This window comes from Canis lupus, chromosome 13, assembly GCF_011100685.1.
Source record: "Canis lupus familiaris isolate Mischka breed German Shepherd chromosome 13, alternate assembly UU_Cfam_GSD_1.0, whole genome shotgun sequence".
Lineage (NCBI taxonomy): Eukaryota > Metazoa > Chordata > Mammalia > Carnivora > Canidae > Canis > Canis lupus.
The window spans coordinates 2,214,622-2,238,078 of NC_049234.1; the positions used below are offsets into that span (position 1 = coordinate 2,214,622).

The window sequence follows — 23,457 nt, forward strand, 5'->3', positions numbered from 1 at the left end:
TTCATGCTCTTTTCTTGTCAGCCCTTCAGCTCCTCCACTGTAGCATCAAAGCAACTTTTCCTGAAGCAGCTTTTTCTTTCGTGTTTTACACGGGCATTCGGTGGCTCAGTGTGGTCCAGGTCCCAGTCATTATAAGCTTTATCACTTGGCCCCCAAACAAGCTTTCTGCTCTCGCCTGTAATGCTGTCTGCACATCTTTGCTTCCGACATCCCTGCTCAACTCGCCCCCCTTCTTTGCCTCCTGCATGGCTCTAACCCTTGCAACTGGCGCTCCCACCCCCATGGGTACCTGTGTCACCCACTGCGTTGGGTTTTAAGCTGGGTGAGGTCAGGAACCAGGTTTTATACAGGTTTGCATCCCTCAAATACTATAGTCAGCCTGGTACTCAACAAGTTACATACTGACATTGGTGAATGTATTTACATGAATAAAAAGTACTTTTTTCTTCCACCACTAAGTAGTAAGCCTGCTTCAGAAGCCCTTTGGAAAGAAGCTACTCTTAGTGCATCTAAAAAATAAGTTGTCTGTCCTGGTTTGACCGGTACAATCCTAGTTTACTCCTCTTGTCTGGTAAAATTATTTATATCACCCTTTTTCACTCAGCAGCCTTAGTTTGAATAATAACTTCTGTGGACAACCTCATTAGAAGGTGAACAATTTAGTTCTTTTTTCAGTGGTAGTATCGGTGTATTGATATGGGTAAAAACCAGGTAATATCTGTGCCTGCAGTTTGTATATTTTTAAGTATTTATTTATTCATGAGAGACACAGACTGAGAGGGAGGGAGAGACATAGGCAGAGGGAGAAGGAAGCTCCTCTCAGGAAGCCTGATGCGGGACTCAATCCCAGGATCACAACATGAGCCAAAGGCAGGCACCCAACCCCTGAGCCACCCAGGCATCCCTGTGCCTACAGTTTAAAAAGAAGGTGTGGAGGGGCTTGTTTTGTTTTTGCCAATTTTACATATTCAAATTTAAGATAAATACTATTTATATTCACTTGAGCCTGACTGTAGACCCCATCCACTGTTGTGCTAGCTCACACTAATTGTTACATTTTTAGGAGCTGCCTAAAGTCATATTGGTAGTTTGAAATCTGCCTGGTTGGAGTAATACCACCATGAAAATTAGCAAACACCACAAGTCTGAGTTTTTCTCCTCAGGGGGGCCAGTTGTTAAACATTTACCACTGTACTTAACCTAATAAGACGATGTGAATCTATGAAATACCAAGCACATTGTGATTTGCAGCCAAGAACCTTAGAGCTCAAATGTCTGTGTTAACCTTCAGATTTAGCTGAGGTCTTCCTCCAGTGAGCGAGTTCAGGACATCAGTTAAAACTTGGGAACCCTACAGTTGGGGCTACTGCAAAACAGTAGACTCACTTTATCCTTAAGTGAGATAGTTTAAGATAGCAGATATTTTCTGGCTAAAATTTGTTGTGTTCCAGTGTAGATCTGGGAGGAAGTCAAAGACGGGATTCCAGCCATGGGTGTCTAAGGAGGCTAGAATGTAGATTCTAGGAGATTTTCAATGGCCTTCCAAGTAGGAGGTGGGCGGTGGTTTAGTTAAGAGTCCTCAGATAAGAGCTTGTTCTAGGCCGGGGAATCCTGCTTTGCTGGTCAGTACTGACCTCTTTGGAGACTGACCTACTTATGTGTTTTCTTGATACTTGGCATATGAGTCCCAACATAAGGGGCATGGGGTGGTTTTACTCCAAAACAGTGAATCTCAAAACTACATACATACATACATACATTTATTTATTTATTTATTTTTAAAGATTTTATTTATTTATTCATAGAGATGCAGATTGAGAGAGAGAGGCAGAGACACAGGCAGGGGGAGAAGCAGGCTCCATGCACCGGGAGCCCGACGTGGGATTCGATCCCGGGTCTCCAGGATCGCGCCCTGGGCCAAAGGCAGGCGCTAAACTGCTGCGCCACCCAGGGATCCCTTTTTAATGGAAGCCTATGTTTTATTTTTTCACTTAATTGTCTCTGGTCTTTGGAGAATTGTTTTGTGAGCCTTTATTATAAGGGTAAGTGGTAGCAGGAGTCAAATACTAAAGAAACTTTTTTTTTTTCCATGGGGGAAACTTTAAGGGAACCTATGAAATAGCTTTCATAGATTGACCTTTGAAAATAACTTTTTATGAAGTATTTGGGAAAAGTGTTTGATTTTACTTGTCTGAACTTCTGGGGCTGGCTCTGAAGCATTTCCCCTGAGGTGTGTCCCAGAAGTATGCTGTGAGGGTCGCTGTAAAGGGTGTTGAGGAGCTCAAGGGGCTATGGGCCTTACCTATCTCCATGTTTCTGTTAGGCTTTGAGGTGAACCATGAAACAGGGTTATTATGATGCCTAAGCCAAAGTTTAAAACCATTATCCTAGAAATTGCTTTATGTTCTCAGAATTATCAGCTAAAAAAAAAAAAAAAAAAAAAAAAAAATCCTCTGTTTTCCCATGTGCCAGAGAACCTTTTGGGTTATCTAAACTACATCAAAAAATCTTTCGGTGATTTTCCATTGAGGATATTTTGACACTCACTAAAAATGAACGTTACCTGATAATTCTCTGCTTTTGCTCCTCTTTGCTGCTCTCTGCCAGGTTTCAGAAGACTCTAGGGTCTTAACTATGTTAACTTGAATAGTTAAGCCTTTGGGAGCTCTGGTTTAAAAGTTCTCTCTGTTTTTATGAATGAATGCCCTTCTTTTTTTTTTTTTTTCTTAGTGGAATTTCCATTTATATGCTCATACTCATTTTCAGGATTGTGGTTAAAGAGAAAAAACTTTGCACTTATTGGGTTGGGAGTGCTAAATATTAGATGCATCATCTCACTCAGTGTTGATTAAATGCCTACCTGGGATCCAGCTTTAGTGGCTGAGTAGCACCTTGGGTGTTGGAAGTCAGTGGTGAAATGGGGTAGTGGTGGTGAAATGGGGTAGTTGTGTAAGTATCATACGTGTTTATAATCTCAGTTCATGTTGCTAATAACTCCTCAGCATAAAACTAAGCTGAATTTAAGGCCATGATCAGAGTGATAGATCCTGGTGCTCAGAAATCTGTTTTCTATCATTTAAGAGTTTTTACTTGATCTTAGTTTTATTTTTAAAATAACTTTTATTGGTTATAAAAGCAGTACATACATGTTACAGAAAAAAGTTTAAAGCCCAGTACATGGGTTCCCTGGGTGGCGCAGCGGTTTGGCGCCTGCCTTTGGCCCAGGGCGCGATCCTGGAGACCCGGGATCGAATCCCACGTCGGGCTCCCGGTGTAGGGAGCCTGCGTCTCCCTCTGCCTGTGTATCTCTGCCTCTCTCTCCTCTCTCTCTCTGTGTGACTATCATAAAAAAAAACAAAACAAAACAAACAAACAAACAAAAAACAGTACAGTACAAAGGAGAACAAAATTGGTAATTTTTTTTTTAGAGAACTGAAGCTCATTAATGACAGCCTGTATGGTGCAGAGCCCTGGAGCACACCCGCATGTGCAGTTGAGTATCTGTACAATGTGGAGAATCGTCGGGGAGTCTCAATAGCAATGACTCCAGCAAAGATCCTTAGTTATAGTGTTCTTGTATGTTTGTGGTACACAGAGGGTAGGTTCACTCAGGAGGTGCTTGCTGAGTGCCTCCCGCAGGCCAGGTATTGATGTCAGCACTGGGAATGTAGTGGCACTTAGGACAGGCAGTACCTTTGCTTTCCTGAAGCTGAAATGCAAAAGAACTGACCTGTGGGCAGATTGCTCAGTTCCTCTCCATTTCCTCACCTGCAGAATGAACGTATGACTGTTTACCTTGCAGGCTTGTGCAATTCAGTAAGAATGTCTATGGTGACTGGCACATGGCATATGTCCGTCAGAGCTTTCTTCTTGCCAGATCACTGTAGACGGGAAGAGACAGTGGATCCCCAAGACTGTTGGAGAAAAAGTAAAGCAGCCCTCATTTATGCATTCCCTGAAGCACGTTAAGCATCCGCTCTGTAAACTGCATGTAGCAGAAGAATTAACCAGAAGAGCAGACCTACCATCCCCAGTGTGGATGGTCAGGGGCAGCAGATACTCCCTGCTGGGAAATGTAGAATGTAGGCCCTTCCTAGGGTTTCTGCTCACCATACTAATTGACAGTTTTATTAAGTTTGTTAAAACTGAGAGTAGGATAGTCTTGATTCATAAATACTATCTCTTGTTGCATGCCTTATTTCAGAATATAATGAAGTCCATTATATAGTAAAGTAGATTTAAACAGTTAAACTCCTAGGTACAAATAAAAATTTTCCTCTTAGTCCATCAGTAAATAACAAGAATCTGTTGAAAGCCTACTTTTGTACCTCATGCCATGGTGGGCTCTGTTAGGGCAAAGAGGAGTCTAGGGGCTTTGGAGAGGGTGGGGCACATTGTCTGCTGCCAGGGAGCTCAGTCTCAGTGAGGGACAGAGTAAATGCTAACACACTTTGCTACTGGTTTCAGTTAAAGGAAGTAGGAGTGCCTGGGTGGCTCAGTCAGTTATTAAAGTTCCGACTCTTGATTTCGGGTCAGGTCATGACCTGAGGGCCTGAGATTGAGCCGCAGGCTGGGTGTAGGGTCTGCTTAAGATTCTTTATCTCCTCCCTCTGCCCACCACCCCATCCTCCCCCCACCACCCCCCACCGCAAATAAAATGAAGTAACCCTAAGTTTGATTGCTCTTCTACTCTGAGTTTGCCTTGCTAGTGTGCTCGTAGGTCCCCAGTATGAAATACCAGATACGTCTGTATTTGAAAGTCCAGTACTATAGTGTATATTCAGTTAGTTGAAGTTAAACAAGTAATTTTCAAAACAAATGACACGTAGTGTTTTTGTTTTCAGGGCTCTGGAACTTCACCCATTCTCAGTCAAACCTCTTCTTCGTCGAGCGATGGCCTATGAAACTCTAGAGCAATATCAGAAGGCCTATGTGGATTACAAAACAGTGTTGCAGATAGACTGCAAAATCCAGCTGGCAAATGACAGTATTAACAGGTAAGCCAGACCGAGGTGGTGGCTCATGTCTAGTTGTTCTGTGCCAGAATTACATTTCTCCTCCTCCTCTTCAAGAACAGTATCAGAGTATAGACATGTTCTCCATTACTTACTTTGCATGAATGATAACCATCTTTTACTCCCATCAGAATGAAACAGTTCTCTCTCTCACACTTAATTTCTAACTGTCCTGTAATCCATTTTGAGTTGTCCTCTATCACCTTTATATTTGTTTCCTGGTTCATTAATTTCTGTTCAGTAAAACTTTTTTTTTTTTTTTTAAGTGCAGGGCCTAGACCTTTGCAGTTCAGAATGCACAGAATTTAAATTTAATCTTTGTAAATATCTGTGGAACTAGGGAGGTGTTTTCAGTGATATTGTAAATGAGTACTAATTATAGGACAAGATCTGAAAATGTAGTGAAAACTGCCATGTTGAATCTTCTCCTCCTACAGGGTTTACACATGTTCATTGGCACCACATCTGTCAGTGGAAACATAGCTGTTTTTTCTCCTCAGGAGAATGGATGTCTTCATGAGCCTCCTAGTTTTTGTGTTGTATGCCCTTTAAATTAGACACTCATCTAGGATGAGTATTAATTTATCATGGTGAAATAGCAAAGAATTTGGAGCTAATTTGTATTATGACCCATTTACCCCCTGAGTGAGGATGGGAAGGTAAGAATTTCCAGACTTCATAAATTGCTTTCAGGTGAAATTAAAAAATTACTAGTTGGATAATATTTCTGGTTATGTGTACTATTTTTTATCCCATTTGTCTGGAGAATAACTGCTTATGTGTGTTACACTGTGCCCTCTGTTGGTCTAGTGTACCATGCCTCACTCCCCCCGCAAAAAGGCAAAAAGGGGAAAAATAACATAATCTCTGTATTGAAGCAAACTGGAATATAGCTGGGGGGAAGAAACATAAGACAGATTATCCCTGATTATGAAAATATGTTAGTAAGGTGCGGGGCGGGGGGGAGGGTCACGGAGAGGCTAGGCCTACTTTGTTGTGTAGACTTCAGTTACTGAAGAGCAAGTACTTGGGGTGGTCTTTGAAGAGCACTGATTGGACAGGAGGAGATCATGAGCAAAAGTGTACAAAATGAGAACGGCATGTTTTGGATTCATTTTATAAAATCATGCCTTACCTCCCCACGTGGTCCCACCACACTTAGGAGAAGGCTGCTGGAAAGATCTGTAGGTAGAGCCAACAGCCATTTCCTGGAACGCCCACTCTGTGGTCATGTGGGACCTGTCTGATCCTGGCCTGGCTGGAAGAAAGGGAATTTATTGGTAATTGGACCTGGAGTGAGGCTAGATGGAACCTTGAGCATTCACTGCCTCCCTGATCTTGAGCTTGTAAAATCAGTCACCTAGGAGGTCTCTAAGCCATTTGCCCTGTGGCACGGCTGCCTTGCTGAAATGTCATCTGGGGCTACCTCATATGTGCCTGAAGCCACACTCCCCTTCTTTGGTTAATTCCATCCTGTCTTTTAGGAGAGGACCAGCTTCCACTTTCCCTGACAACACTCACCTCTACCCCACGGTACACCATCCATGTATGTACTCGAGGCTCCCTTCCAGTGCCCCTGGAACACTGTGCCTTCTATTATTATGCAGCTTCCATATTATTTGTAAATTCTCTATCCTTCTCTTTCTTGTAAAATTATTTTTCTCTCATTCTACTGGAAGTTCTTTGAGGTCAGGAATTGTGTTTTATCTCCCTGTGTAGTTGAAGTACCTGGTATAGATCTCCTCGGTAGAATATGTTGAACGAATTCATTCTCCAACAGAAAGCAAAATTCACTCCTGTGTTCCTCTGCCTGGTCATCTCCAAGGTAGTTGGGAAAGTAGGGTCTTCTCACAGTGAAACAAAGTGGAAAGACAGCTGAAGTAGCTGACAGGGGCAGCCTGTTGGAAGGTATTTTAGGAAGGCCAGTTCATAGTGGTAGGTTGGAAGGTCTGAAGGGAGAAATATTTATCTGAGGAGCTGTGATTACTCCTATTTCTGAACCTTCTGCACTATATATTTTTTAAAAGTTGAAGTAAAATTCACGGAACATAAAATTACTTTAAAGTGTGAGTGAGTGGCCTTTAGTACATCCGCACTTGTACAGCCCACCACCACCTCTCTCCGGTTCCAAAACATTCGTCATCCCGAAAGGAAACCCTGTCCCCATTAAGCAGCCACTCATCTGCTTTCCATCTGTGGATTTACCTGTTCTGGATGGTCCCTGTAAATGGAATCCTAGAATATGTACCTTGTGTGTTTGGCTTCTTTCACCTAGCGTGAGGTTTTCAGGGTTTCATCCATGTTGTAGGATATGTGAGTGCTTCGTTTCTTTTTATAAGCTGAATCACATTCCATCGTATAGACATGACACATTTTGTTTATCCATTCGTCAGTTGGTGGACACTTGGGTTGTTTCCATCTTTGGGCTATTGGGAATTTTCTGCTGTGAACGTTCGTGTACAAGTTTCTGTTTGCACACCTGTTCTCAGTTCCTCTTGGAGTACACCTAGTAGTGGAATTGCTGGGTCATATGGGAATTCTGTGTTTAGCTTTTTGAGGATTGTGTTACACTTTTTACATGTACTCATGAAAGGTCTATTATACAGATTGACTTTTAAGATTCATTCATTTTTTTAATTGAACGTGTCTTACGGATACTTTATAAGAAGATGAGGCTTTGTCTGATTTGGCTATGTATATTTATAAAATATCCATTTGAAAAATTTCACTGTTCCTTTTCATGAATCTCATATTTATACTTGCTTTTCCATGTGAGCAACAACAGTTGTTTTTTTTTTTTTTTTTTAATTTAAACATCTGTGTTTATTTCGTTTCTGTCTTCCATTAACCATATTCCTCTCTTCCTCTCCAGGAATCTTATATGTTAAATTTCCCTGCATACACTTATTAACTCCCTGGCAACACATCATCTCTTTTCAGCTGCTTCTTCCTTCCTCTCTGCTGGTAATACAAGTTTTGCTTGAAAATTCTCTTTTCTAAATATTTTTTTTCTGCAGTTGTGGGTGGTTTTCATAATTTAAAAAGCTTTCTTTTTTTTAACAATAAAATACATGAGGTTTGGTTAGTATAACCAAAGGTCATTATTGAAATGTCAGTTTAAGAAACTGTGGGGAAAGTATGTGCATTGCATTTGTCTCTATATAAATATAAAGACTATTCACACAAAAAGTACTACTGAGTTAACTGACTTGAGTGCAGTGTACTAATTTCTTGTAAACCTTCTCAGTCTTGGGACACCCTTTTTAAAACCAGTTTCATTTCTAAGACATACTTCAGTTTTGTTTTTAAATGTAAATACGATATTTTGTATGTTTAAAATGATGACAGAGTAGTAATCAGCTATTAATTGGAACTTTATGATGGCCATTAGTAAATGTCAGTAGTACAAAGGTCCTTCTAGTAGACTCCAGCATCCTGTCCTTTCATCTTTATGCTTATGCAAACACAATAAGTGGACAATGTTAAAGACAAAAAAACCAATTCAAGGTAAGAGTATCTTAGCCATATGTAAATGTTTTAAGGAGAAACATTTTCCACATAACAGCTTGCCCTTATCTATTTGAGTGGCCAGTCTTGTACCCCTGTCTTCCGCATATTGTTTGAGCATAGAAACTCTACAATGTTTTTGATTCTTCTCAAGAGTAATGCATTATCAGTTTAGTAATTATATCAAATGTTATGTGATGCATTTCTTCTAGGCCTCCTGAATTTTACCTTTATATTTCACTTTTTATTGCATATACATTAAAGACATTTTTTAAAAACCTATTACAAATGCCTTCATTTTTCTCTTTTGATACAAAATGGGTCTAAAATTAACATGGTTATTAGCAACTTTTAAAAGTCCTTTTAAAGACCATTTATGTGGCCAGCAGATAGCTCAAGACGGTGTTTCTATAGGGAAGTACACAAATGTGGTGTTGTAAATCTTACTCTTAATTTGAGCTTCAGTGATACAAAAAACAAATGGCATGATTAACAGAGAAAACTCATTTTCTTTTTAGAATAACAAGGATTTTGATGAATCTCGATGGGCCAAGCTGGCGGGAGAAGCTATCACCCATTCCTGCCGTGCCCACCTCTGCGCATTTGCGAGCTTGGCAGCTGGCAGTAGAGCCGCCACCCAACCAAGTGGGAGATTCCTGCAGCCGTCCACAGCCTGGCATCACAGGTGGGGGAAGCCTACACTGTTTTCTTTTGAAGGTTATCTTGAGCTGTGTGTATATTTTCATAGGAAGGCAGGGCATGAACTCAAGCATCAGGCCCGGGTTTAAGTTAAGGACCCTGTTTTCCCTCTTTCTAACCAGTTTTAAGAAGTTGCTTCACACACCCAGTGTCCTAGCATGTATGAAAGGGGGAAGATGAATAACTAACTGTCTCATGGAGTTGTTCTCAGTGATAATGGAGAGATGCAAACAAAATAATAGAGGTGTAGTTAGCATTATCATTCATAAGAAAAAGAAGTAGCGCGTAGTTCTGTACTATACCTGTAATGTGGCAGGGCTAAAGCAGTAAGATTGGTGTGTTTGAAATAATAGAACAAAGTAAAACCCTACAACATAAGTATCCAGCGGGTATTTCTTTCTGCCTTCTATCATAGTTAACATACCTGCTTCTCCATAGAACCTACCTCATTACTTTGTGCAGAGTGTTTAATAAATGGGACTTACTCTTGCTTTCTGCTAAAAGCAGGCTGAGGCCTCATTTCCCCTGCCTGCTTAGGAACTCCATGTGTGTTTCTGGCTGAGTCTCATCTTGTAGACACCCTGTGATTCCGGAGTCAGGCTCCTCACTGACTAGAAAGAAGATGCAGGGAACATCTGCTAAGGCTTTAAGATTATTTAGCATTCCTTGGAAAATCTTGGAAATATCTGGTTTTCTAGAGTTTGCTACTATTGGAGTCTTGCACAAAGCATTCATTCGCTCAGTAAAGGGTAGCTGTTTATTAATAAAGAGCACATACTAACTATACTGTAGATCTGTGTTAGCTAGTTGTAAGTACAAGTATAATCGGCTCTTTCTGCTCATATTTATGTGATTATTAGAATAGATACCAAAGGTTTAAAAACACCAGGGAAGGAAAAGCTTAAGGAAAGCTTTTCAGCAAATTGGCAGAGAGGAATCCCTGTGATACTCTGTTTTAGGGCTCATATGTGGCAGGATGTATGGGGAATGTCATTTGGCCCCATCGTGTGAGATCTTTTGAAATGTGAAACATTAGAAATATTCTGTGATTTGAAATAAGAGGTGGAAAGTTACTTTTTCATGCCATTGTGCAGGGGACAAATAAGATTACTATTTACATTCCAAGTTTATACTATAAGTTTATCATATCATGATTTTTAGATTGCAAAATTGGAAGGTATATTTTAAATTTTAATTTATGGATTGTTTTTATATCTAGTTACTCCATGAGGTAGATTTATTACATAGATTTAAAACTTCAGGTTTTCATACTTTATGTGTAGAAAACTTTGGTTGTAAGTAACAGAAAATCTACTGACTTAAATTGTAAGGAATATTTTGGGTCATGTAACTGTAAGCTCATCAGCTCATCAGGGCTCAGGTCCTGACTAAAAATAATAGAAGCCTGGTGGTTTTAGGCTTCATGGGTATGTATACCAATGTCCAAAGGGAGAGAGACACTATTGCTTTGGGTGGCATTAATTAAAAAATGAGAAACTATATTAACACCTAAAGCTCTAGCTTTTTTATTCTGTCACATTCTTGACTCATGTGGTCCTTATTCTCTTGGGTCATGTGCTCATTCTAGAGCCAGTCCCTGTTATGAAGAAATGCCATGGCCCAGGTGGCTTAGGCCTGATCCAGTGGGGTCAGCTTCCCCTGAACACCTGGGTTCAATAGGAGGGGGTGATAGCTGAGTGAATGTCAAGCCCCTTTAGGAAGGGGAAACGGGTCCTAAGCAGAGTTGGCCATGATCACTGCAAGGTAACACAGGTAATGGTTAAGAGTTGGGACTCTCTCATTGCAGGTAACAGAAAACCCAGCCTTTTACGGCTTAAGTGAAAAAGGTTGTTTATTGGCTCCTCTCCTGGAAGAGTCCCCAGGTAGAGTAGCTGCAGGGATGGCTGGATTCAGAGCTCAGAGATTCTTTAGCTCTCTGGCCTCTTTCTTGCTCCTTTCACCCTGTTCTGAGACCTGCAGACTCTCCCGTTCCGTCACCGGATGGCAGAATAGCTTCTCTTTTCCTCCTCGTGTTCCAGGAGAAAGAGCAGGAATTACCAGAAGCCGCCACAAAAATCTTACTGTAGCTTAGTGGCTCTCCTAGTCCCATCCCAGACCGCTTTGATTATTGTGGCCAAGATGTCCAGTGTGCTGACGGTACAACGAAGATGACTCTGGGAGGTCAGGCCAGGGTGGGGTTGGTTTTACCTAAACCACAGGACGGAGCAGGGGAGGCGGCGTGTTCCAAGGAAGTGGGTGGTAGATGGATGTCCACCTCAGGCTTGAACAGGTTTGCTTGTGCATTTTACGTGAAATAGTCATTAAACCAAACACTGTAGATGTATCTTTTTACTTAGAGCCAGTTTGTCCTTTTAATTCGTTTCCAAAGTTTTGTTCAGTTAGACTTCAGCTCTGCGTGGTGTGTGGCCAGGTTAATTTGCAATAGAGTATCTGCTTACAGATGTACTAAAGATTTTGTAGAGGTGCTTATATGAATCCTTCCTCTTTTTCCCTGCCCCCCTTGGGGGGTGTCCCATAGATGAAAAAATGTTTAAAAACCTTAAAGAAGAAGGAAATCAATGTGTAAAGGACAAAAACTATAAAGATGCCCTTAGTAAATACAGTGAATGCTTAACGATTAACAACAAGGAATGTGCCATTTATACAAACAGGCAAGTTCTTTGTAACTTTACGTGTTTCTTATGTTAATTTTACTATTAAAAATTATAGATAAATTAATTGCCAAGGTTGTTTTTTTTCCCCCCTGTTGTTTTGAAAATTTATATAGCATATTGTCCTCAGTGAGTATTTTTCAAGGAGATGGAGCCAGAGGCATTGCAGGCATCAAGGGCATGCTGTGTATGTGTGTAGGGGGGTTGTCAGTCCCCCAGGAAGCCCCGACACTGCCCCCCCCCGCCCCCCCTCCCCCCGGAGGAGCAGGACTCAGCTGCCTTTCGAACTCCCTGAGTGGCTTTTTTGTCTTGGAATCCTAAAGGAAGGGACCAGCACCCTTCAGTGTGTAGCAAGAATGGGCAGATTGTTCTGGAAAGCTGCTGAGAGGTAGTCTTCACCACACAGTGGTCCTAGACCGCTGCGAGGAGGGGAGCGTCCAGTTCCTACAGAGCAGGGGCTCTGTACCCGCTTCCCCAGCTATTTCAGATGAATTCTGTTTACTGTCCCCTCTCACTGCGGTGTTCTTGTGCATGTCTCCCTCAGCTGGCCACTGTCCCGCTGCATCTGTTGTCCGCAGGCCCACAGGGCTCTACAGCTGCTGCCTGCCCCTGCCGCTCTCAGTGCTCGAGGCCCTTGCCCTGTTTTCACTGAGCACGCTCCCTATCTTCAGTGATCAGATAGATCACTGAGCCGATCTATCTTCTCTCCTTGGGGGGCCCCCACTGCCTTCCAGTTGTTCGCCTCAGGCCTCACACCCGAGCACCCCACTCTCCTGCATTCCTGACACCCACCATCTGGGCTGGGCTTCTCGGTGGTGGGAGCCTTCCCCTCTGCCCTCGCCAGCACCCCAGGCCTGGGTCACCACCATCCCCTAGGTGCTTGGGCACCCTCCATGGCACCCTGCACACTGCAGCTCGGGCCACCCTCTCAGACCCGGGAGACAGGTTAGTGCCTGTCAGAGACCCATCATGGACATCAGGGCACCTGGGAGAAAGCTCAGCCTCCTTGCCATGCTTCACAGAACCCTGCAACACCTGGCCTGGCCTCCTGTCTACCTTGTCCCTGCACCCAGCCATGTGGCCCTTTCCTTAACCCCCAAGAGCACCGTGCTCTCTCCGGAGCGATCTCTCTCTCTCTCTCTCTTTCTCTCTCTCACTCACTGTCACCGTGAGACTGTTGTTGGCTGGGCCCCTGGCCACCACTCTCCTCTCCTACATCTTAAGTCTCGTCCCAGTGCCTTTTTTTTTTTTTATATAATTTTTTTTAAAGATTTTATTTAGTTATTCATAGAGACACAGCTAGAGAGAGAGAGGCAGAGACACAGGCAGAGGGAGAAGCAGGCTCCATGCAGGGAACCTGACGTGGGACTCGATCCCAGGTCTCCAGGATCACACCCTGGGCTGCAGGCGGCGCTAAACCGCTGCGCCACTGGGGCTGCCCGCGTCCCAGTGCCTTTGTACTGGATAATTCTCACCTCATACTCTGGGCTTCAACTTAAATGTAACTTCTGGGAAGCCTCCCCTGGCTACTCCAGCCCTTGCCTCAGCCCCGCCAGATCAGTGAACTTCTCAGCAGGGTGTTCCCGGAGCATCCTGTTCAGAGTTTATTGTTTTTGCTTATTTTAATTGTCTCTCTTTTCTACTAGATTATAGCCTCCTTGAGGGGCCTGGGCTGTATTTTGTGTGCAGTTCTATCATCAGTGCTGTAATTATATGTATTGCAAGAAAATGCCGTAATTGGAGTAAAATGTTAGATACCCGGCTATAGAAACAGACACTAAGCTATGTTGTGATTTTCATTAGTTGTCTGAAATCACAGATATGTTGTCTTTGCTTTTCATGATACGTAATTACCTTCCTACTTACTTACATCAGAGCTCTCTGTTACTTGAAGCTGTGCCAGTTTGAAGAGGCAAAGCAGGACTGCGATCGGGCCCTTCAGATAGACAACGGGAATGTGAAAGCATGCTATCGACGAGCCCTTGCTCACAAAGGACTTAAGGTGAGGAAATCTGCATTTTAATATGTAAATTACAGCTCTGAAAACAAACTGGTTTTTTACAAACAAAGCCTGGGATCATGGGAAAGGAGTGAGATTATCCTGGGATTTGATCCTGGTTCTGTGCTAACTAATCCCGAAACTTGGAATAGGCCTCAGATTTCCACTGCCTTGAACATGGAGCTAGATAATTTGTAAGATTCCTTCCAGCTCAAAAATGATTTATTTCCTGATTTTCTAAGGAATTTTATGAATTGCAGTAGGCCCACTTAAAGGCCAGGAAGGTTTCTTATTGAATCACTGAAGGCAACCGGCGGTGCCACTGGATTCCTCCACCAAAGGATTGGGGTTGTCTGGGGTGGGAGGAAGGCTTCAGAATGGAAGATTGAGTCACCCAAAGGAAGTTGGTAGAGACATCACAGATTGGGAAGCTCATGGTGATTTGGGCCTTAAATGGGCTGGTCATCAGTGTGAAACTGTAGAGTGGTGTTCTTCTCTTAGAAAATCACACTATTTTTTTTTTTTCAATTTTTATTTATTTATGATAGTCACACACACACACACAGAGAGAGAGGCAGAGACACAGGCAGAGGGAGAAGCAGGCTCCATGCACCGAGAGCCCGATGTGGGACTCGATCCCGGGTCTCCAGGATCGCGCCCTGGGCCAAAGGCAGGCGCTAAACCGCTGCGCCACCCAGGGATCCCCAGAAAATCACACTATTAAAAGTATTGTGTAATTACACTTTCCTTTATGCTGATTCTTCTGCGTAGAAATACTTGAATGAATGCTCATGTTTGTAGAAAGTAACATCACAAGGACAAATTATGACATTCTGGGCGATGGCATTTCTTGAAATTATATTTCTTAAAAACCAATTTGTTTTAGGGTCTAATACAATGAAATTCACACATTGTAAGCCTACAGGTCATTGGCTTTTTTCTCTTTAGAGATTTTTTGAATTGAGGTGTAATTGATATATATAAAACATTATTGGTTTTGGGTATACAGCATAATGATTTGATTTGCCAAATGATCCCCACAGTAAGTCTAGTTAGCCCATCAGCATACATTACAGTTTTTTTCTTATAATGAGAACTTTTAGAAATGTACTCTTGTAGCACCTTTGAAATATACAGTATAGTGTTACTACCTGTGGTCACCATGCTGTACATTATATATGCCCCCAGGACTTTATTTATTTATATTTTTTAATTGGAGGTTTGTACCTTTTGCCCCTTTCACTCCCCCTACCCCCTGCCTCTGACAGCCAACAGTTTGGTCTCTGAATCTGTGAAATTCCGTTTTGTTCTAGATTTCACGTACAAGTGAAGTCCTCTGGTAATTGCCTTTCTCTGACTTAATTCCCTCAGCTTGTGCCCTCAGGATCCATTCATGTTGTTGTAAATGGCAGGATTTCCTTTGGCTTGACTAAGTAATACTCCATTGGGTAAAAATACCACATTTTCTTTATCCTTTTAGTCACTGAAAGACACTTAGGTTGTTTCCCTGTCTTGGCTGTGGTAAATTGCTGCAGTGAACATGGGAGCTCAGACGTCTTTTAGATTTAGTGTTTTCATTTCCTTCCAGAGGTGGAGTTGCTGGATCATACGGTAGTTGTATTTTTAGTTTTTTGAGGAACCTCCATGCTGTTTTCTGCAATAGCTGCACCAATGTACATTCCCACCTTTAGTAAACAAGGGTTCCCCTTTCTTCACATTTTCACCAACACTTGTTATCTCATCTTTTTTTTTTTAATCTCATCTTTTTGATGATTGTCATTCTAACTGGTGTGAGGTGATACCTCATTGTAGCTTTGATTTGTATTTTCCTGATGGTGAGTGATGTTGAGCATTTTTTCATGTACCTGTTGCCCATCGGTATGTCTTCTTTGGAAGAATGTTCAGTTCTCTGCTCATTTTTTTTTAAAGATTTTATTTATTTATTCATGAGAGACACCCAGAGAGCGAGGCAGAGACACAGGCAGAGGGAGAAGCAGGCTCCATATAGGGAGTTCGATACGGGACTTGATCCCGGGGTCATGCCCTGAGCCAAAGGCAGATGCTCAACCCCTAAGCCATCCAGGCATCCCTCCTCTGCTCATTTTTTAATCAGATTTTGTTTTTTGATACTGAGTTGTATGTGTTGTTTATATATTTTGGATATTAACCACTTACCTGTATAGGCTTTGCAAATATTTTCTCCTCCTTGGTGATTCTTCATTTTGTTGTTTTCCTTTACTGTGCATAAGCTTTTTAGTTTGCCGTAGTTCCACTTGTTGTTGCTTTTGTTACCTTTGCTTTTGGTGTCAAATCCAAAACCCAAGACCAGTGTCAAGGAGCTTTACTGCCTATGTTTTCTTCTAGGAATTTTATGGTTTCCAGCCTTATGTTCAAATTTAATCCATTTTGTGTTGATATTTGTGTATAGTATAAGATAGTGGTCCAGTTTTCCCAACACTATTGGAGACTGTCCTTTCCCCAGGGAGAACTCTTGGCTCTTTTGTCATAAATGAGTTGACCATAGATGCATGGGTTTATTTCTGGCCTCTCTATTCTGTGTTCGTTCGTTTTCTTTCTTTTTCTCTTTCTTTCCTTTCTTTTTTCTTTTCTTTTCTTTTTTCTTTTCTTTCCCCTTTCTCCCCTCCCTCCCTCCCTCCCTTCATTCCTTCCTGAGCTGAAGGGAGATGCTCAACCACTGAGCCACCCAAGCATCCTTGGCTGCCTGATTCTTTAAACTTGCTTTCCTGACAAAGTAAAAAAATAATGACTTTTTATACGTCTTTAGAATGAATTCTAGAAATTGTATTATGCCGGAAGATAATTCGAAATTTGAGTAATCCCACCCCATTGGATCACGAGGCTGGCGGTTTGTATTTCTAGTTTGAGTTCTTGTAGCTACATTTATTTATTCTGTAGTTTGAGTCATGTGCCAAGCGAATTTAATTTCCAGATCTTCAGAGGGGACACTTCTTATAAAATGCACCAGAACTTAGGCAGGGACCCACTTTGTTAGGTGTCTGATAAGGCATTGGCACCGACTCGGGGGGTAGCAGGTGCCCTGCCTGTACTCCTCAGTTGAGCACTCTGCTTTCTTAGATCTTTTGCTTTTCTAGTGGATTTTAATTTTGTGTGTGTGCACGCTCGCCAGTTTTGAAAATTACAGGGCTTTCATTTAGAATTCCCCCCCCCCCCACATTTTTATTTAAATTCCAGTTAACATACAGTGCAGTACTAGTTTTGGGTATAGAATTTAGTGATTCAGTGCTTCAGTACAACACCCTGTGCTCATCACAAGTGCTCGCCTCAATCCCTATCACCTGTTTAACCGCCCGCCTGCCATCAGTTCTAAGAGTCTGCTTCTTTTTTTTTTTTTAAGATTTTATTTATTTATTTATTTATTCATGAGAGAGAGAGAGATTGAGGCGCACAGGCACAGGGAGAAGCAGGCTCCATGCAGGGAGCCCAATGTGGGACTCGATCCCGGGTCTCCAAGATCACGCCCTGGGCTGAAGGTGGCGCTAAACCGCTGAGCCACCTGGACCCTCCCAAGAGTCTGTTTCTTGGTTTGCCTCTCTTCTTTTCCCCCTTAACGTTCACTTGTTTTGTTTCTTGAGTTTCACATGTGAGTGAAATCATGTATTTGTGTTAGAATTTACTTCTTTTACTAAATGCCATTTACATGCTAGACTGTGGAATGCCATGGTGAAGAGACATGGTGATGGCCTTAAGGAATTTGTAGCCAATTAATTGGGTATGCTGTAAAGCCAAAAATTTCAAAAAGTAATAGAATTGTTTTCACAGGTTAAGTGCATCGATTAGTATAGGTTATCATAATACATGTGATTATGCTTTTTTTTTTTTTGAGGCTTATTGAAGTAATTAGCACCTTCTAATGCCCTCCTCAGGAGCCACACTTCTCTCTGTGTAGGCTCTGCTCTTCCCTTCACTGCATGGCTGTTTTTCTTCAGGTCTTGTATTCTCTGACAAATTTATCAAAAGGAGACTCCTTCCCCCCGTTAGTATCCATAGAAAGCCTTGGTTTTCCTCATTGCTTAGTGATACTTTATACTTACTCACTTGTTTAGTTTTTAAAAGGTGTTTCCCTTACTTTTTTTAGTGTTTCCCTTCCTAAGCCAGAAGCTCCCATGAGGGCCAGGGCTCAGGAGCTGGCTGACTGGCTCCTCCTCCACGTGTCCACTCTTCCTGCTTTCTTGTTTTCTCTTATCAAAGTGTTATTCCATGTTTTCTTAGGTCTTCTCCAGGCAGACAGATTGCTCTTTAAGTACATATTTTTCTTAAAAACAAATAAAACAAAAACGTATTGTTTCTTGTGTGGGACTTCTTCCATTTTCAAGGCTGTAGCTCACAGATCCGTTTTCAGGCTTCTCCCTGGGAGTCCACAACTGTATTCTTCTGTCTTGTGGGCATTGCTGCCTTGATCATCCCAAAGATTATATCTCTGTGCCTCAGTTTTCTTATCTTTAAAATGGGGAAAGAAGTTAGTAAGCTATTGTGAGTAAACTAATGCTTTAAAAATGCTGAGAATGGTAAGAGTTAGCAGTTATTACTGCCTCAGCTTGCTCTGCTGCCCCTGCTTCCTTGCCTTTCAGTATGGTTCCCAGCATGAACACTTTGGATGGAAATATAGTGTCACTTGTGTTTTTGTAGCAGGTTCCAGCTGCACTGTCCTGACACAGTGCTATGTGATTTGTTACTAACACATAGTGTATTGTAAGTAATTTACCTTTTAATGAATTAGAGCAGATTTATCTGTTTAAACAAGTCACTTTTGCTCTACTGTCCTGGGTGGAGGGGGAAGGGATATGGCTTCCCAGCTAGCCCCCCAGGAACGTCACATAGCCACTAGCCTGTCTACCTGTGCCTCAGCCTTCAGTGCATGCTGTCATTGGTAGGTCGTGAATACTTAGGGAGGTTACACATCATTGGAATTCTTTTCTTCCTCACAGAATTTTTGTTTAATCCAAACATTGGTCTGGTCTGTAGTTCTAGAATGGCCTGTCACATCAGACTGATTCTGTGGTATCTGACTCTACTACCACATTCTATGCTGTTTTGTTAAGCTCAGATTCCTTTTCTTTCCCCTCTAACCCTCCCAATGTATTATCTTGACTCTGTGGAAGAATAAATGCTGATGCTAGCCTATTTGAACAGCATACAACTTTGAAGGGTTTTATGGTGCAGGATAATCTGTGACAGCTGACATTTGGATAGCCCTTTATATAGGTTAAATTATTATTTCTTCGGGACGCCTGGGTGGCTCAGCAGTTGAGCATCTACCTTCAGCTCGGAGCGTGATTTCGGGATCCAGGATCAAGTCCCGTATCGGGCTCCTTGTGGGAGGCCTGCTTCTCCCTCTGCCTGTGTCTCTGCCTATTTCTGTGTCTATCATGAATAAATAAAATCTTTTTTAAAAAAGTATTATTAATTCATTTATACTTGGTATGCTGTGTGAGAACCAGAGTAGAGAAGCTTTTGTTAACCTTAAAGATGAGAAAACCAAAACTCAAAGATTAATATTTTGTTCATTTCCTAATTAGCAGATGCCAACATGAGGATGTTCTTTCTTCCACTTACTACTCAGCAGACAACCTATGCCTACCACACTAGACTTATGAAGGTTGTGGTGATCCAGAATTGAACTTGAGTCTTCCAACTCCAGATTCTGTGCTCTTTTTTTTTTTTTCCCCTGGCGGATGTTTTATGTTTAAAGACTACTTTATGGGTCTGCCTTTATCATCAGGGTACTAAAAGGGGACCCCTGCACACGTTCTGTGCTACTCAGCTCGTCATTCTCACTTCCACTTGGGCTAATCTGTGCCCCTTCTTTTGCTTATGAAGATTATTTTTTTCTGCCTTTCTACTTTCAGGATTATCAGAAAAGTTTAAACGATCTCAATAAAGTTCTCCTACTAGATTCAAGTATTGTTGAGGCAAAGGTGGAACTGGAAGAGGTAACCAGATTCCTTAACATGAAGGATAATATAGCATCATTCAACAAAGAAAAAGAGAGAAGGAAAATTGAGATTCAAGAGGTAAATTTGTATTTGATTATCTTTGAAAAATACTCTTTGGGGGATTTTATATTGGATTCTAAAGTCAGATTCCTAGGAGTTCTACAAAGATGCTTAACCAGTTAGAACAACAAAACTTTTCCTTTGCCATAATTAGGCATTGTATTCCCCAGGTTGGGTCCCTGGAGGGCATTGGGATTCTGCATTACTGTGGATCTTCCTTTCTCTGCCTCCGCCCTCAGTCTGGCCTACAGTTTGCTTTGTTTCCACCCCATAGTGCTCTGAGGGCCTGTGGCCATCGAACTTTGTTTCAGGGTAGACCTGGAGAATCCTGATAGGACTTATTCAAGTTTCAGTGGCCCTGCCATGCTCCATGGGATTTTTTAGATTGATTAAGGCCTTTTTACCACTCTGAAGCAAGACTGCCCTAATAGAGTTCTTGGACTACCCCCAGAATCAAATTCAGTGTCTTGTGCTCTAGCTCTTCCTTCGCCTCCAGTGAAGAATGTCAACTCATAGGGTGCCTGGGTGACTTAGTGGGTTAAGCATCTGACTTGATTTCAGCCCAGGCCATGATCTCAGGGTTATGAGATCAAGCCTCCTGTCAAGGCTCTCTGCTGAGTGTGGAGGCTCCTTAGGATTCTCTGTGCCCCTCCCCCTCCAGTCCCTGCTCGTGAGCGTGAGCGCGCGCGCGCGCGCGCACACACACACGCGTGCACTTGCTCACACTCAAAAAAAAAGCTGAATTCTTCTGTATTCATGAATGCTAATGTCATCCCATTTATCACCTTATACTTCCATTATAGAGTAAAAAGCCAAAAAGTGAGAGAAACCAGGAGTATCTTTCCTCTGAGGGAAGAAAATAAGTGTCTTAAGGCCATGTCTCTGTTAAATATAAGGAAATAAGTGTAAAATTTATCATGAAAAAGAGAAAGTTGTTACAGGTTTTTTTTTTTTTTTTTTTTAGGATTTTATTTATTCATGAGAGACAGAGAGAGATACAAAGGCAGAGGGAGCAGGCTCCCTACAGGGAGTGTGATGAGGGACTCAAACCTAGGACCCCGAGATCACAACCTGAGCTGAAGGCAGACGCTCAACCGCTGAGCCACCCAGGCGCCCCTGTAGGTCTTTCATGGAAAACTATAAAAAAAATTTAAAAATATTTTCATGAATGGATATTTAAATTTCTTCCTAAAAAAAAGTAGATTTTACTATTTGTTACTCTTCCTTAGAATTTGACTAAAATGTAGCCTACTAGTGTTTTCTAGTTCCTTCCCATTTTTAATAAATGTAGCTTGGGATGTGTGCAATGGCAGTTCCATCACAGTATCGTTTTTTGCCTCATGAAGGTGAGTGAAGGCCAGGAAGAAGAACCTGAAAGGACCTCGGAGGAGCTCTTCACTCACTGCATGGCCTCTGAGAATGGGGACACAACTAATGGGCCACCAGAATGCGATGAAGAACTACCGATTACCAAGCCTAACAATGCCTATGAATTTGGTCAGATTATAAATGCTATTAGTATGAGGAATGATAAAGAAGCCTGTGCACACCTTTTAGCCATCACTGAACCAAAAGATTTGCCAGTGTTGTTGAGTAACAAACTTGAAGGGGATACGTTCTTCCTCCTCATTCAGTCTCTGAAAAATAATCTTATTGGAAAAGATCCCTCACTGGTGTATCAGCATCTTTTATATCTGAGTAAAGCAGAAAGGTTCATGGTAAGTGGAAAAATAATAGAGATGGATTTTCTCCTAGAGTTTCTGTAACTTTAAAATGTTCATTTTTTTAAAAAAATTAAGCTAATACAGTTTTTCTCTTTCTTCCAGATGATGTTGACCCTAATTAGCAAGAGCCAAAAGGAACAAATTGAACAGCTCTTTGATGATCTCTCAGACACACCAAATAAACATTTTACTTTGGAAGATGTACATGCCCTAAAAAGGAAGTATGAGCTTTAAGTCAAGACTTGTTAGATTTCTTCCGTGCATGCACATGTTCCAGTAATGCTAATGGGATGGTATTGTAATAGAGTTGCATGGATAAAACCTGGTTTAGAAAAGATCCTGTGGTCTGGGCTATAAAATATTTTACTTATTTTTATACATAGAACATTATATTCTACAATATACTTTTTATTAGTTGTAAATATTTTCTTACATACCAAGAGCTAACATCTTTATATTTAATATTTGGAACTTGTTTAAAGTACATTTTAATTTATGTTTTAATAACTTGTTAAAAATTTGAGTTAAATTACATTTTTTGGGCTATGAAAGATTCCTCTAAAGTTTGATAGAAATGTAGTTCTTTAAAAGTGAAAAATCATTAACTGATTATTATATCACCTTTATTTCCTGCTATAAATCCCATTTTATACTTGTAGATTACGGTCTGCTAGGGTGAAATGCAACACTTAAGTCTTAGAACATGAAGTGATTATTAAATAAATTGTGATTAATTTAAGAGCCATAAGAGGAACTTACTTTTTCTTACATGGAAACGTTGCTTAACAATTAAGAACAAAAATTGGCAAAAATTTCTATTACTTAAAGTTCCCATCCTTGGGACGCCTGGGTGGCTCAGCAGTTGAGCATCTGCCTTTGGCCTGGAGTCCCGTATCGGGCTCCCTGCATGGAACCTACTTCTCCCTCTGCCTCTCTCTGCGTGTGTCTCTCATGAATAAATAAATAAAATCTTAAAGTTCCCATCCCATATATATTGCTTATGTAAATGATAAAACTACCACCATATAAAAAACTAAGCCTACTTTTTTTCACCTCCACATTGTCCCCAATGTTTAAATGTCCCTTTCCCCCCTCCTTTAACCGTGACTATATTTATTTCCTTAATGGAAATGAGAAAGTGAAGAAATCTTATAATGAAGGCTCCTATGTTAACTGTGTCAGAGTCAAGGTATTTCTTAAAATAAAACATTCAGGTCTGTATCTCTGTATCAATGTACTGTCATTTATTCCTGTAGTTGTTAGAGTCAGTTCTCTTTTTCTGGCACATTCTTTTATTCTTTAGAAGATCTCTTTTTAACTGTTCTCTTTTCCTTCGTTCATTAGTGGAAATCTATGGCTCTGTAATCTTCAAGCAAACCAGTCTTCTCCTTCTGAATGTCAGTAAACTTTACAGTAGAGACTTAAAAAGGAAACCTTCTCTTTTGTTGGCAGTTACATACCCAGCACCTAGCTGCAAGAGGGCTAAGCCATCTGGCAGTAATGACCTCTCCTTCAGAGGAAGGGGAAAGCTGTACATATAGTGAGTGTCCAGCTATGTCAGTTGTGTGGGTCATGGCTGAAACCTGTTTGTCTCCAGCAGCAGCCAGGGTACTTTAGTGGGACCTCCATGACTGAGGGGGATGAAGAGAGATGAAGGAGGCAAATAAGAATGAATACCAAAGGCCATTAAAAGAATAGAGTTCCTGGTAACTGCTTTAAAACCTAAGCAGGATGCCTGCCCACATACCTTCGGGAGTATCCCACTCAAGAATCTTTCCACTGGATTGCCCCCACTGGGTCCAGTGG

At 41.5% G+C, this 23,457-nt stretch overlaps 1 protein-coding gene across 1 annotated transcript in view; it reads left to right on the forward strand.

Annotated features, from left to right (window-relative positions):
• The window catches only part of SPAG1 (sperm associated antigen 1), a 61,430-nt gene extending 38,558 nt beyond the window's left edge, over positions 1–22,872 (forward strand). Inside the window, exons 14-20 of the mRNA XM_038555197.1 lie at positions 4,845–4,997; positions 9,041–9,207; positions 11,761–11,893; positions 13,769–13,895; positions 19,781–19,945; positions 21,274–21,645; positions 21,754–22,872. Of these exons, the coding sequence (XP_038411125.1) occupies positions 4,845–4,997; positions 9,041–9,207; positions 11,761–11,893; positions 13,769–13,895; positions 19,781–19,945; positions 21,274–21,645; positions 21,754–21,885 (1,249 nt within the window). The 3' untranslated portion in view covers positions 21,886–22,872. The remainder of the gene's footprint in view (positions 1–4,844; positions 4,998–9,040; positions 9,208–11,760; positions 11,894–13,768; positions 13,896–19,780; positions 19,946–21,273; positions 21,646–21,753) is intronic.
• Positions 22,873–23,457: the final 585 nt, after the last annotated feature.